Source organism: Halyomorpha halys, unplaced genomic scaffold (genome assembly GCF_000696795.3).
Source record: "Halyomorpha halys isolate HHAL.00 unplaced genomic scaffold, Hhal_1.1 Scaffold283.1, whole genome shotgun sequence".
NCBI classification, from domain to species: Eukaryota; Metazoa; Arthropoda; class Insecta; order Hemiptera; family Pentatomidae; genus Halyomorpha; species Halyomorpha halys.
In genome coordinates, this window is record NW_027113072.1 from 494,999 (window position 1) to 511,522 (window position 16,524).

General features: G+C 27.2%; 2 protein-coding genes across 2 annotated transcripts in view; both read right to left on the reverse strand.

Moving 5' to 3' along the window:
• Positions 1 to 4,471, reverse strand: part of LOC106680719 (TBC1 domain family member 30) — a 499,453-nt gene extending 494,982 nt beyond the window's left edge. Inside the window, exon 1 of the mRNA XM_067050693.1 lies at positions 4,352 to 4,471. Coding sequence (XP_066906794.1) covers positions 4,352 to 4,424 — 73 coding nt within the window. The 5' untranslated portion in view covers positions 4,425 to 4,471. The remainder of the gene's footprint in view (positions 1 to 4,351) is intronic.
• Positions 4,472 to 7,604: 3,133 nt separating this feature from the next.
• Positions 7,605 to 16,524, reverse strand: part of LOC106680718 (very long chain fatty acid elongase AAEL008004) — an 80,707-nt gene continuing 71,787 nt past the window's right edge. Inside the window, exons 6-10 of the mRNA XM_014420606.3 lie at positions 15,744 to 15,849; positions 13,646 to 13,742; positions 12,326 to 12,431; positions 11,667 to 11,795; positions 7,605 to 10,484 (exon numbers count right to left, since the gene is read on the reverse strand). Of these exons, the coding sequence (XP_014276092.1) occupies positions 10,347 to 10,484; positions 11,667 to 11,795; positions 12,326 to 12,431; positions 13,646 to 13,742; positions 15,744 to 15,849 (576 nt within the window). The 3' untranslated portion in view covers positions 7,605 to 10,346. The remainder of the gene's footprint in view (positions 10,485 to 11,666; positions 11,796 to 12,325; positions 12,432 to 13,645; positions 13,743 to 15,743; positions 15,850 to 16,524) is intronic.

Here is a 16,524-nt window from a genome sequence, read left to right on the forward strand (position 1 = left end):
AATATGATAAAATGATTGCAAAACACAATTTGAGCTCATCCATATCATCCACAGGAACTGTAAACGGACTCTGAACCCTTCTACTGAAATCACAAACATAGTAATTTTAATAGCTAGTAATCTGATAATTCTCTGTGTACTGTTTATTCTCTGTTGTCATCTGTAAATTAAAATTTTAAACCAATCCATGAACTCTGCAGGCAACTATTTATTAGATGACTTTAAAAAAAAAAAAAAAAAAAAGTAACTGAGGAAAGAATCGACTACTAAAATTTAATAATTTTGTACAATTAGAAATGAAAATACCCTATTTACATTCATTATTTTTAATGAAGCAGTTCATCACTTATTTTGTGAAATTTCTTCAAAAATATTCTTCCCACAAAAAAGTTACATAGAATGAATTTAATTAGCTTTCACCCACCTTTAGAATCAACGATTTTTTTAAAAGTTCATTTTAAGGGAATTCCGAGAGGATAAACAACTTATTAGTTCTATTAACAGATATTGATTACTAAACATGAATTATTATGATATTATATTATATGATATTATCATATAGGTTCGAGAAATATTCATTTCGACGTCTGGTTTTTGTTACTATTCTAACCAGACTATTGGTCCATTACTACAGTAGAATATAAAGTGTTCTAAGAAGAGGTTGTAACAAATTAATTTTTCATCTAAATTCAATGCCAAGCGTAGTTACTTCACAAACAAAGCCTTTGATGTGGAAAATTAAACAAGGTCAAGAAACTATTATGATTAATGAAAATAATTCCATCTGTTCAGGTCCGACGGATGAAATCTGTGTTCACGCCTCACGGTCAGTGGAGTAAGAAAATTAGTAGGTTCATATAAACTCGGTGAAGTTTACTACAATAAACTATCTTAACTGGATAGACGTTGAAATACAAATAAAATAAAAATTTATAATTTGTTACAATTTAAAAAGCAACACAAAGGAAATATATACAATACTTCATGATCTTAGTCATTTTCTTTCTCAATCAATGGAGAGAGGAAATCGAAAATAAGTTACTACATACGATAAAAGCTTGGCTGCTTTATATAAAAATCCATCCTGTGTTTTCATGATGTTATAAAAATATTTCAGAGATAGCGTTTCGGCAAGAAAATATACCGATGTCCGTCAAGTACTGATATTCGGCTCAGAAACCTTGCTGGGGACAATGTAAAGTTATTAATGAAGCTTAGGACGAGTCAAAAATTGAATACATTATTAAAGAAACTAGATGTTGGTAGAATTATCGGGCAGAATAAGGTGCGGGAAAATTTCGAAAACAAACAAAAAAATTTATAAACAGACATAATCTGACAGAAAAAAAGGAAGTTCCATAAGAGAGTAGCGATAATTTACACAATGTAGTCAAAACAACTTATAATTCCCCGTATAATATCCAAATAAGAAATTGAGCAAAAAAAAAAAGCATTTGCATTAAAATACGCATAAACAGTGTAATTATGAAAACATTAACTAAAGCAGTGTTGACTACATGCAAGAGAAAAACATCCTTCGATAATCCTTGAAACTTGACCTTCCTCATCGACCGTTTTGTTCTAAATAAGCAGTTGAATAAAAATATAATACATCCATATCTGGACCATTTACAATGTATAATTAAAATGTATTCAATTGAAATGAATTAACTGGCTGTTACATACAACTAAATCGTGTGCTGCACTAGGCCAATAGTTGCTGTAGAACGAAAATTCCAAAAAAGTTAGGTAAAATCGAAATTAATTATGAGACACTCGTAAAACTGAAAAGTGGAAACAATTTTCAGAGGTTCATGACAAATTAATAAAATACCAAAACCTGTATAACCTACAACTGATTTTTTCTCAGTTCTGATAGAACACTTCAGTGGACTTTTAGCTAATGTTTCAATTATTTTATTTCTTAGCTAACAAAAAAAAAAAAAAAAAAAAAAGGTGGCATTTTATTTTTGAGAAAGACCCAATAGTGGTGTAAATCAAATGGTATTGGAAACAAACTTCCGCTTAACATTGTATTTATTATTATCTATCCCAACTTGTAAGATTGTTTTTGTTTTTTATTCAGCTCGGGCATTCCATTAATTTCAATATAGCTTAATTGGGAATTATAATTAAAGAAATTTAAGTACATTAAAATAATTACATTTCAGAAAATAAGTCACATACAATAATTATAATGGGTAAAAATAAATCATAAAGAAAAGAGTTGAGTAGTAATTGAATAGTAATAGTTGAGTAGTTCCACATCAAGTGATGATGTTTAACAATGGTCTTTCCAAACTGAAATTTACAAGGAACACCAATTCGGACTCATAAAAAAGTGAGAATAATAACTTCTTAATAAATAACATATAATTCGTTATTTAAATATAGAATATAATTAAATGAATTAAAGTTTAATTGTATAGGTAAGGAATAAAAAATTATTTGAACATACTATAACAAATAAAGACTTACTCCTTATAGTCGTAATGAATTACTTGATTAAAATCCAAGTTAACAAGTATCAATGAAAATAACTGTCCTGTTCCTGCTGGGAACGAGTCAGTTACGGTTATCCTTAACTGGTTCTTTTCTAGGAACTAGTTATCTACCGAAATTAAAATTAAGTTTTGGTTTAACAAAGTTTGAATTCCCTATTAATTAAATTTGTTTCTTTTTCATTAATATTATGAATGTAATAATCATATGCGAGTATTTCTGATTAAAATGTAGATCTGAAAACAACAAGAAATTAAAAAAAATTGTCCACAATAGAGTTTCTTTAAACAAGTTCTTGAAATCCCAAAACACTATTTTTGTAGATCAATAATGCTGATAATTCTATTACAATAAAATAAAATTTTAAAAAAAACAACATAAAATATGTTATACTAACAGACCAAGTGAAAAAATTAATAAATTATTGTAGAATAGAGGTTCTCTCCATGATTGCTTCTGCCGACTAAAATAATTAAGTATAATCTATATAGTTATAAGGGATTATGTTCCTTACTTGTTAGATTTTGTAGTAATAGTACTTTTCAACATCATAGAATTCATGAATGCATAAGTAATTAGTAATTTCAAAACTTAATAACATAAATTAAAAATTCAATCAACAAGTGCCTCACTTACTGCTCTACAATACTAGCCTAAACAGTCTTACCAACCCACCACTTCAATTTACTTGCTATTAATATTAACGAAAATATATAGTGTTGGATATTATAGAAGAATAAATTATTTCTTTAAAATAACATAAAAAACAATTCATAATATGCATTTATACTTATTTCGAAAGAAAACCAAATGAGAAATTATAATTAAGCAATAAACACAAAATATGAAGCACATTAGAGTTATAGTATTTCAAAACTACACCATTAAATTATAGAAACATTATAGATGGTATAATAAATTAACCATAACTAGTATAATATTATGTAATTATGTCAGTTTTTAAGCATTCTCCCCATTGAAATGAACTATTACTCTATAAAATTATTAAACGGGTAATTCCTAGTCTAGTGTGTAATTAAAATCAAAACCTATTTATGCTGATTAACTTTATTTTCAAACAATTATTTTAGTTTTCTTCATCATTTAGCTTCACAAAAGTTAACAGTCTAATGAAAGCTATTAAATGTATCTCCTTACACTGTTTTCAACTACTTTAAACAGCTCATTTTCAAATAAAATTATCACTGAGTCAACATCTATTTTTATTTAAATTATTTTCAACGTATATTCCCAATGTTCAGAGATTGTTAACAGTAATGTTTTTGTAAGGAACATTGTCTTTAGTTCATCTCATGGGTAATTAATTACCAAAGAGATGATAACATTGAAAAAAATTAACTAATCTTCACTTGAATCCATAACTATTACTTATTTTTAATATACAGCTTGAATAACAGTCATATTTAGCCAGTAGTGGCCGAGGTTGTTGGGGCTGCATCCAAGCAATATCGAGTTATAGCTGGTTAGAATCTGAACTTAATGTGATTAAGTTTTACTTTGTAACAATAAATAGAACAAAATTTGACCTTCCCACATGAGCTAGAATAGATTAGTATAACATTTTTAACATTAGTTTGATTTAATATTAGAAAATTAAAATACAATTCAAATCATATGTTATTTCAAATCAAAAATAAAAAAAAATTAACAACAATTCACCCAGATGTACATATAAAGAATGTAATAAAAAAATATGTTTAAGTTTATGAACATAAAATAATCCATGAAAGGGCTTAACGAACATGATAATGTAAACCCCAATCATAAGTATTTAAGTTTGTGTTAAAAAAATGTATTGGTATAATTAAATAATTATATGGTTACTTACAGTTCCTTTTCCATGGAGGAACTTCAAACAGTTCCACCTCTGGCAACAAAACAGAATCGTTTTCAATAATCATTTAACAAAAACAACACAAAACAAATATCAACACAAAACTAACTTTAAATTAAAATGTCATATGACATCAGTTTCAGTAGTACCAACAGTGAATTGTAAAAAAGTTAAATCTTCTCTTTGTGATTTGAACTCAGAGAGTAAAACCAATTACTTCTATGCTATAATGTTGATAATATTATAAGTATAATAAGTATCGCTGCAATACTTCCATCTCTTTTTACTAAGTCATAAAAATATTATGTACTTTGTTGCAATTTAAAAACATTCATTGATACATCACACATTAATCTTCCCTAGAGGGTAGGCTCTTGTGGGAGGAATTGATTCTTGATTCTATGGCTTTATTGGGAGGCTGTGCCAGTATTGGGCTCTAACTACCTGTCATAAATATTATACTTGATACTATTATACTATAATGTCAATTATATAATAAATGTAATATTTATCTCTGCAATACCTCCATTTCTTTTAACTTTGTTATAAAATGATCTGTATTTCGATGTAATCTGAATTTTTAGCTTATAAATCAATCCTACAATAGTCTACTCTAAAGGGTAAGCACTTGTGGAAGGAATTGCTTCCTGGCCTCATGTCATTACTGGGAACCAGTGGGCTCTAACTCATATCAGCCATATCATATGGAAACAGCCAAATCACAGTTTCTATAATCACAGACATCACCTAAAGATGCTTTTTATGAGAAACTTTAGTGAAAAAGACATGATTGATTTTAGATAGGATAAATTTTATATTTTACATGAAGCTATTGAAGGAATTTAGAAACAGCCATGGGAATCACTGAAGATAGCACTTATATTTTATTAATCATTGAAGTGATAACTTTTTAATATTTTGATGTTAGGTTTATATTATTTATTGATAATTTATATTAGTTTATTTGATCTATATCAATTTCTGTAGTCCTATGTAGTTTTAAGAACGTGGAAGTTTATCTTAAACAATCTCTTCTCTATAGTTTAATAGATATTTAATTAACTATTGGAGAAGTTTGTTGGGGGTGCAGTCAGCAAAGAACAACATAAATAACACAACACATAACAAAACCATATTTATTTATTTAATGCCAAAGTTTCGACCTGAGTTTCAGGTCTTCATCAGGGGTTATGGCGTAGAAGGTAGGCCTGCAACTGTTTAATTAAGTTTTGTCTTTAACTGTCTTATTTCATTTATATTTAATCATTTTTGTTTTGTATTTTTTAGATATTATCTACATATATATCTATAAATGATTTTAAATATGTTTGTATATAATTTGTAACCAGAAAAATTAGTTAAAATACAACTATTAATAAATTGTCATGGATATTTATTATTGTCATAAATATTCATTTATTAATAAATCATTAATAACTCAAAATTGTTTATATTAATTAATTAAAGTAATCATAGTTTTATATAACAGAACTACACAAATTCTTTTTCAATAATAAATTTGTATTTTCACATTTTTCTTCCTCACTAATGTAGATGGAAAAGCATTGTATTCAATAGTAAATGAAATAAAAATTTCCCCTAATAATCACTAATTTTCACTCTCATTTTTAAAATTTAGATATCAATGAACAAATTTGGTTCCGTGTTTGTTGGTCTCTGTAGTAAAATTTATGTTGAGGCTTAATCGATCGAATCTTTAATCTAATTTTGATGGCATTTCCTGGTACAGTGGAAATTGGTACCTAGATGGTCACATATCGATTTCATCAAATTCCATTCACTACTTTCACTTTTTCCTGACATACCTATATTTTGAAAACGGATCATCTATATTGGCTGATTAGTTTAGACATGATCTAATACAAATTTCATTAACTACTTCTGCTGACCCATTGATTAAAATTCCAAATGACAAATTACTAACTTTGAAATACAGTTAATTACTAAGATTGGGATTTTCATGTTTTCAATTTTTTTTTTTTTTCTACAACTTCTAAGTACATATTTATGGTTCCTAGGAATATTTTATTTTAGATATTTCACTGTTCTTACATTTTGTTTACATATTTCCCCGTTTTTAAATTTGTTTACATATTTTAGACTACATTCCTTTTTCACTGAGGTACTTTTCTTTAATCCAAACACAACTTTTTGGTAACTAAAAAAAAAAAAATTAGAAATAAAAATCGCAACACAGAGTTTCTCAATAATTTTTCAGGAATCCTCAAATAACAGTGTAATGTTATAAAATTTCATGAGCTTAGTTCTAGGAATTTGATTGCTTTCAAGTACCATAAACATCAATTATATCTATAGACATGGAACAATCTTTTTGAAAACGTATGTACATATTTTGGATGATTCTTTTATAGGCAGTGGTTGTCACAACTGGTATTAGTAATGGTCGGCAGCAGAGCAAGTGTGGTCCTTTTTTGCCAACCTCTGATGCTTACAACCTAGAGGTGACTGCCTCATACTAACTGGAGTGGCAGTATCAAGATTCATTTCTTGTGACTCCCAAGGGATAAATATTAACTATTATTATTATTATTCTATGGGCAACAGACCATGGAGGCCTAAGTCCTCGCACGATGTATTTCCCAATATTAGGATGTAATATTCCCAGTATTAGGAAATACATCAAGTGTTTCTTGATGTGGTTTTTTCGCAGGGTGGGTTCGTCACTCCCATGCCAATTTTTAGTGAGTGCCACCCATTGGCTAACGGGCCTAACAAATGCCCGGGGTAGGTTGTCAGTGAGTTTTGCATTATTTTGTGCTTGAAGAAAGCCCGGGTGGGACCGGGATTCGATCCGACAACCTGTAGATTGGTAGACTGGCGCGTTACCACACTGCTACCGCTGCCTCCTATTATAATATAATATAAATATTAACTATACCAGAAAGAAATTAAACCCAAACTGTTTCAAAATGGGCACCACTCTGAGATCTTCACAACGTGCTCAAACATCATGGCCTCATGGCTGTCACTTTCTATTCCTTACATCTATTAACATTCCAAAGCAATAAAATTCAGATTTACAGTAATTTTACTCAATTAGACTGAAAATATATCCATTTTATTCTGGTATTAGACACATTTTGATAAACAAAATATCTTCATTTGTTTAAAAAATATAGTTTAATAAGATTTCATTAACATGGAAGACCCATTCTAGAAGTTTGATATTTATTTTAATGAAAGGAAATAAATAATACAAACTAAATATGTTTTTAACAAATTTATTATAATAACAACAGTGACAATTATATTAATAATTACATATGTATAACCTAACGTACAAAAGCTTGTTTAAACTTGGTACTCATATACATCAATATATACATTTTTGTGTGACCATATAAAAAAGAGATAGTGAATTTTCGATAGGTCTCATAAGAGAATTATTCAGTCATTGGCTTGTAGGTAGACCATGATGGATTTTAATTTGTGGTGGTTACAAAAATTATTGGGATAACAAACATTTTGTAACTGGCTCCAAAATTAAATCAATTTGGCGGCGAAGAAAGCAGTAGTTTTGTTTTAAAAACATTTTCATAAAAAGAAACAAAATATAAATGAAAATCCTTGAAGACTTATAGAATTACAAGGAGAAAAAAAGAAAAGAAAACAATACTCAAAAAGTGTAATCCTCCCTCATTCCTTATAAAATTTGAGCAGTATGCAATAACATCAGAGCTGTGTATAACTACTTGCACAATTCGCTACCAACGATTAAGTCTGCAACGGAGCTACAATTCTAAAAATTATGATCCTAGAAAGACAAACAAAAAGAGAAGCTCTTTAACATTTCATTCGTTATTTATATATTTTTTTACTTATTTTTTTTTTACAAATATAATAAGCTAAAAAACTGACTATGAGGGCCAGCCTCAATTGAACAAATTTATAACCAATTATTATACATAATATGTATGTACATATGTATAATACAATGCAAACTCACACACACATTTACGATGGAATATCAACAAATATGTGTACAATTATGGAATTATAGAAACTTTAAAAACAGAAGAGAAAATATTGCAAATAAAAAATAAAATAAAACAGTAATTATTCCACACTAATGTCATTTCTCTTCTTTCATCTATCCATCAGCATACATTAAATAAACTTAAAAACTACATTAAAAAAAAAAAAAGCTGTCTCTTGTCAAAAATTGTTTTCTATTTACAAAAACAGACAGGACAGAACACTCTCTCAGAAATATAATTCATATATATTTTATTTACAATATGGTGAAATAATATTGTCTTTACATCTAACACCTGTTAACTGATGAATAGTAATTTTGCAACAGATATCATAGACGCTCTGTTCTAGGAAACTGTATATGTGAATTATAACTAGAAACTCTCATTTTGTAAATATCAGAAGTTCAACTTTTTGGTTAAAGATCCAGTTAACAGTTGAAAGATATGAGACAACACACCTTTGATTATAAATAACTGGTTAAGTTATTCCACTAAGAAAACATCCTAAATACTGAATGATGGATCTCACAATTGTTGAATATTATTTATTTGAATAATTGGATTGTCATTATACTCATCTCTTTGGCTACGAATAAAGGCATCTTGAAGGATGGTGAGATGTGCTTAGTAATGTTTTATTGATCTCATTGTTTCAGAATGTTTAGCGAAACTGATAACATTCTTAAATGTTAATAAATATATAAAATCAATACAACAACTATATAAAAATATATATATTTAAAACTTACAGCAGAGAATAGTGTTGAGGGTAGAGAATTGGGACATTTTTTCATTTACGTATTTGACAAGGTAACTAAGTTTTAAAAAAAATTAACATGCATTAGTTTCTATTTTTTTCTGTACTAAATTTTATAAATATTTTTTTATTGATGTGCCTCCTATTGAAGATTTCCATTTTATACAGTTAATCTTCGTTTAATATATACATGTACATAACCAAGTAAATCAATTGTGAAATGAATTCAGTAAGAATAGATTTAATAAACAAAGAACAAAACCACAAGAAAAATAAAGAAAATGATGCAAAGATCAATGTTTATCAGTATTATTACAAAGCTCCCAAGATTACAATTTTTAATGGCACACATACAGAATGAGCTATTGGGTAACTTCTTGAGAGCAATGACATAATTATCACAATTTAAGTTCATCTACCCTCTTTTGTTATACTCTAACAGCCTCTTAGAATAAATGCATTTACGACATTGAACAGAGTATTCTCTAATAATTTTGAAAGGAATAAAAGTAATCAGCATGATAAACAATACCGGCTATTTATACATAAAATATTCATATTTTCACATTTGGTCCTCATTTGCTCCCTTCTCACTGTTCGTTAATTTTAAAAATTTTATTTTTCTTCTCTGTTTATTCTAAAATATGAAATAAATCCTTGGCCAAAAAGTGTCCCCAACAATTACAAAAGTGAGAGTACAGCTTCTTAGCACATTAAAATGTATTACAAGGCAAAATTTAAAATTAAACAACAATAGGCTTCTGAGAAGAATGTATGTATGTGTGTGTATATATATTATTTCATACAATTTAGGGCAATATAAAAAGGAAGGACTTTTTTATTTTGAAATACTTTTTGTACAACTTATGTTAGTAAGTTTCTTCTTTCCTAAGTAAGGACTTTCTTTTCTTTAGAAACTCTAAGGAAAGCACTTTAAAAAATAATGAAAAAGAGCAAAAATAATACCAATAGAAATATAATCCTCATTTTAAAAAAAAATTAATAAATAATATTGTTTATTATAATAATAAAACATTAAGAATGAGGTAAAAATCTTTAAAAACTTTTTTTTTTTATGTTGTGGGACATAGTAAATATCTGAGGTAATTTAAAAAGCAACAAATTAATCTTCTGAGAAGCCTATATTACAACTTATAAAATATTTTATTTTTGTCAGGTGCTTTGGTATTTTCAAATTTTTCATATACCATTTTTAATCTTCTTTAGACCTGCTCAAATAGCCATTGTTAACACCGTTGCTGTAACAAGCAGAAATTTTTGAGGTGTAGACTTTTGAATAACCGTTCTCCGAGCGCCTCTCAGCTTTTTCAGTTTCATCATTTTCAACAGGCTGTAAAGGTTCGAAAAGACATATATTAAAAAAATTAATATTTTGTCTAAATTAATGTCATAACAAAATAAACATTGCATTATTAAACATTAAATATCAGAATATTAATTTACGAAGACAGTAAAAAATAACCTGCACATATTAAAGTGTTTTTCTTCTCCCATATTCTTAAACAACTAAATCCACACTATTGTGATATTTGTTTTTTCATTTAACAGTAAACTATATAGTTCATTACAAGTTTATGAGTTACTAGTTTTCACATAGTTTTAAAAAATAGAAAATAATAAAAAGTAAATCAAAGCAACAGGCATTCCATCCAACTGGTAATAAAAAGATAGATCAATATATTAAAACAATAACCAAAATCACTTTTAATAACTTGAAATTTAAATAATAAAAAGCATAAATATTTAACTAATAACTGAGCATTAGGTGTACAGAGAGAATATAATGAACAGAAAGTGGCCTTGAGTGACTTGTACACCTGGTAAATACAAAATCTTACAAATAAGATATCATAGGATGAAGAATATATACACACATCTTTTAATTTGCCCAAATTAAATATATTGATAATTGTTGAGTTTTGGACAAATGGTAAAATTTAAATGTCAGTGGGAATCAGTCCAGCCAAAAGTTATCAGTAAGTACCGAATAAAGATAAAGAGAAACTATAAATTTTTATTTTCTCGTCAAGAAAATATGAATCAACTTTTTAATCTTCATAAGATAAACTTCGATAGATACTAAATCTAGGTAATTATCATCATAAAAAGTTAGCAATTACCTATATTACAGCTTATTTTTTACTTGGACATTTGCAAAATAGAGAATTTTTGATAAAATTAATTAGTAGGGATTTATTTTTTATGATTCAGACCTGAATTTAAATACCATACCAACTGTTATTTATTTTATTTCTTAAATTCATGGAAGTAATAACAAATATTTTGTTTTTTATTTAATTCAATAAAACTCATTGAATTAATAGTTTATTTTAATTTAAATGAAAATAAGTTAAAAATAGTTCCACAAAAATGCAAACAATCCAAGTAAACAGAATGATAATGCTTGTGGGTGTAGGAAATTAGCTGGTGCTTCATTGGTAACCTAATCTTCATCAACGAATAAACATTTAAAATTCATGCAAGTACCCCCTTAAAAAAAGTGTATAGTTACCATGCAAGCTCCTTTGTTAGATACAGGAAGAACTTTTTCCTTTTTCCTTCCAATATACTTGGCTCTGTAGAAATCAGAGAAGAGAAACAGAAACAATACACCATGGAGACCAATCCAAACCATGAATGACTGAAAAAATAAATAAAATAACAATACAATTTCTTCATTAATGAAGGCAATAAGATAAATATTAAAAACTCATAAAACAAGTCAAACTTAAACTCAAATTCTGATAAGTAAGGTAATTAGATCTTGTGTTAGATAATTGTCGTTAAAAAGATCTATTTTACAAAATATAGACAAATTCTAATAATTTTGTCAGAAAATGAAGTCATTCCTATGAAAAAAAATAAATAATAATACAACTGAATGTGTAAAATTAAAAAACCCAAATGAATATTAAATTGTGTCAGTTGTAGTGTATCAGTATTAATGATTGATCAAACATTCTCATATAAATAAATGCATATTAATTATGAATTTAGATTATATACTAGATAGCTAGGATAAAATTTTGGAGTAGACAATTGTTACATCAAAAAGTCTATAAATAAAAAAGAGAACAATGAAATAATTATACTCATTAAATAAATCAACTGAATAGAATTCACATTTATAAAAATAAAAAATATTCTTAAGTAAAAGCTGCTCAACAATACCTTTGGATAATTGCAAGAGGTAAATAGAAGCTGAAACTGATGAGACATGATCAGAACAAACTGTACCATCTGCAATGAAGTTAAATATTTTTTCCACCAGATATATCTGTAAACAAATAATAAAACAATTAATAAATACAAAAATTAAGGGAACAAACTAACTATAAACAGGTCACATAAAATCATACATATATATAATACAGTAGTATCGATATCTTTTCCGGCTTTAAGAAGTGATGGATTTTGACGAATGAAATATCAAAAGAAAGAGAATTACATAGAGAAGTAACAAATCTCAACAGTATCAATTGGATTAAAAAGATTTCAACAGACAAATCAATGCAAAACAAATCAGTTCCTGTGGAATGTAGATTGGGCCCTGTGCATCAAAGCCAAAAAATAAAACGTTTTTAAGATTACCTTCACCGTCAAACATAGGGTTCTTTTTTTGTGGAGCTTGGCAATTAGTTATTAAATGAAATATTAATTTCATTACGTAGCGCCATACAGTATGGTCACCAACAAATATTTTAAAAATTAATTTTTACAGGTTCCCTTGATAATGTTACTCAACTAACCACAAATAGGGTAAATAAAGTGTTCAGGATTTTAATATAATCCGTTTTTTGTATCTAGGTGACAATTGGTTCAGCCAATTTTTATTTTTTATAAATCAACAAACAGTTCAGCCAATTTTAATTTTTTATAACTCAAATAATTCAACTATATGCCATGAAACCAGTCTAGCCCAAGATCCTGAAAATGATTAGTATCAAACATGTTAAGTCTGTCTATCTGTGCTTATACAACAATATTTTTAGCTAAAAATTTAACCAATTCACAGGTTTTATTGCTCAAATTACACAATGATATTCCATGAATGTTCCAAAAAGCTAAAAATATTGAAAAAGCACAGTACTAATTACGTTTAACATGCCTGTTTCTAAATATATAAAGTTTTTCGAGTGAACGGCTAGATAGATTTCCAGTTTTCATGTCTTAAATTATTCAGACCCTTCAAATATCTGTACAATTGGCCCATTCAAACAAGTACCTGCTTCTAGTCAAAAGATAAATCATGGTCCTGATCACTTTATCTTCCAACAATAACAGAAAATTATTAAAATAAATCAATTGTTTTATCTAGTATCTTTACAAACTTGCAACATGGAAGAAACTTATTTAGAAATTGTTCTTATATCCAAAAGAGAGTATATTGCCTAGACTATTCAAAAGTAGCCTCCAAATATCTGATGATTTGGAATCTACTTAACTAAAAGATGAGTTCTGAGATAAAAACAAACTGAATTAATTTCTTACTTTTGATACTCTGGTCCTAATGCTGACAGCATGTAGTATGTATACATGATGATATGTACCAAAGTGTTCAACAGAGCAAAGAATGTGCTATGTCCACCTGTAAAAATAAAGGAATATTTTATAAGTCAGCAGATAGAAATACTATACTTATAATAATGTTATTAATATATAATCATTTTTATTACACTTAATCTCTAAGGAACAATACATAATTTAAGAAAGGAAAAGTTTGAGTTAAGAAAGTTCAACGTGTTAACTTATCTTGTACCGAGTTCTTTAAATGCTACAGTAATTGGATTTGATAACAAAAACTATGAAACAAATAATAAAAAAAAAAAATAATTTAATACTATTGTTTCTACCCCAAACCACATTCTGATTTATTATGTTTAAAAAAAAAAATACATCAATATGTATATTTGGCGACAGAAGTTCATAGAATTTTTCTATAGATTAGACCTAATGGTAAGATTTGTTATAATCCATTGTTGATTCTCTAATGTCTAAATTTTGAAAGAAAAGTCAGGGTGTTTAAATTTCTATTCTAATAAAAATCTCAAACAATTATAGTGTTCATTTCTTTAACGAAAACAAACGGAAATTATGTGAATATCCAGAATTTTGTACTTTTTCCCCAAAAAAGGTCTAATAAAATTTATAGGTTCCAGAGGGGTTAGAAAATTATTGATATTCAAAAGGAATGTTTAACTTGGGAAGAAGAAGAGAAGTAGCCAACATATGCTATGTTAGAATTGAAATAATACATTTGAAGTACAAATGATAATCATAAACCATAATATAGCAGATTGCCGAGAAGCTCAACACACCACAACATCAATGGAGTATCAAAACTTTTTAAGCTATAGGATACAGTTCTTAAGGCAACATTTCAACATTTTTGGAAAATATTTTTCTTTTACCTGTCAATCAATGTTTTGTTGAAAAACAACTTGAATTAAACGTTCTTGTTAGCTAACTTTTAACAAAGAATGTCCCAAAAATCTCAACATTCATGAATGGGAATGTAGTTGAGAAAAAAGTAAAGTTTTCAAATACTTCTACTGATAACCGATATTTCAAATTAATTGGATATAATGTTAAAAGTTGAGCACCATACCAAAATCCTCCTTTTACTTTTTAAAATTATAATTCAATTTTGACTTTTTAATTTAAACTGTATATTTAAATTCAGATTCAATAATCTCAATCATTCTTTCTTATGGAACAAACAATGTAAAAATTTTGTCCCCATATTGATTTTCAAAAATCTGACAATATTTTCCATATTTTTTTCCCCTTAAGATAGTTCATAACCCTCCGATACCAAATGAATTAAGTACTTTAACTATTTATCTTTCACTCAAAAGTTTATACAAGCCACTATTTTTTCTTCTTCTTTAAATTACTAGATTATAAGGAAAACTAGACATTGTAAGAGCTTTAACTGAGCCTGAACCTAATTTTGAGATAAGTTAGGGTCTGTAATACATAAAGAAGACTACATATATACATATATATATTATGTCAAGCTTAATTTAAAAAAATAAATAAATTACAGTAAACTGGGATGATCAGCTATCATTATCATTTAAATCAATTAAAAACTAGTTTTTCTACATTTTAATAATGTTTGGATATAACACAAACCCAATTGAAATATTAAAAATAAAAAATAGTGGTACTTGTAAATTAAATTTTTTTAAACAAATCACAGTTCAAATTGAAATTTGAAAAATATACTAAGGTAGTTTGAACGATAGTTGTAACTTCTAAAACAAAATATGTGAGGGCAAAAATTTACAAAACCCATTAGGAAACTTTCCAAAGTTGTAAGGCACAAAGGTGTTAATAGGTTTCCGTTTCAAACATTATATGTTCAGCCCATTCAATGAAATGAATTTGTGCCATAGTGATGAGGAAACAGAGTAGTCTAAGATTAGGTATTATTGGTAATTTAACGAAAAATAGTAATAAAAAAAATAATTTTTAATATTTTGTTGATCAAATTATGTTAATTAAATCTGTTAGAAATAAAATTTAACAAAAATTATTTCAGAAATGATACATATAAAACGAACATAATGTTTTTCTCACTTACCAGGAGCAAACTTGACCCCGAACCAAACTGACATGGGCATTATACCATGGTGAATCACATGGAGTGTTGAAACATGTTCTGTCTTTTTCCGAAGTATGAAAAAGAGCTGTAGAAAAATAAAACTTTAAGTCATGTTAAAATAAAGTAAAGAAACTAAGATATCTGACAGTAGTAGACTTATTTTTTCATTTATTTTTTAACAAAATATATTGCATTAAATAAATAAAATTATTAAATACAACTAATATAATAAATATAACAAAAAAAAGAAAAAGGAAATAAGTACTTAACCTTAAAAATTAAAGATAACTTTTTCCGTTTATTAAATAAATAAGTACAATCATATCTATCACACTTGAATGTTCCTTGAAAAATATTCTATATATATAATATGAGGTACACAAGGAAATTCCAATTTTCCTTCAATAAAATAAAAATGTATGGTATGTTCTACAAACAATAACAATTACAGTATAATTTTTATAGTTAAAAATACTTTTAAGCTAAAAAAAAAAAATAATGATTAAGAAAACATCACTGTTTTGGTTTAATAATGTCACATCTGGCAATACTTTTTTTAATTTAAAATATTCCATAGGTTGTTAACATAAAATAAAATGTTGATATGAAATAAAACATAAATTGTGTTAATATAAAATGTAGATAGGCATTAGTTTGAGACAGCCTTATGTTGGGATAGTTTGTAGGAGGATCCCAGGAGAAAAAATAACCACAGTCTACAGTACTATCTTTAGAATATTTTGAATTCAAAATAAAGTAA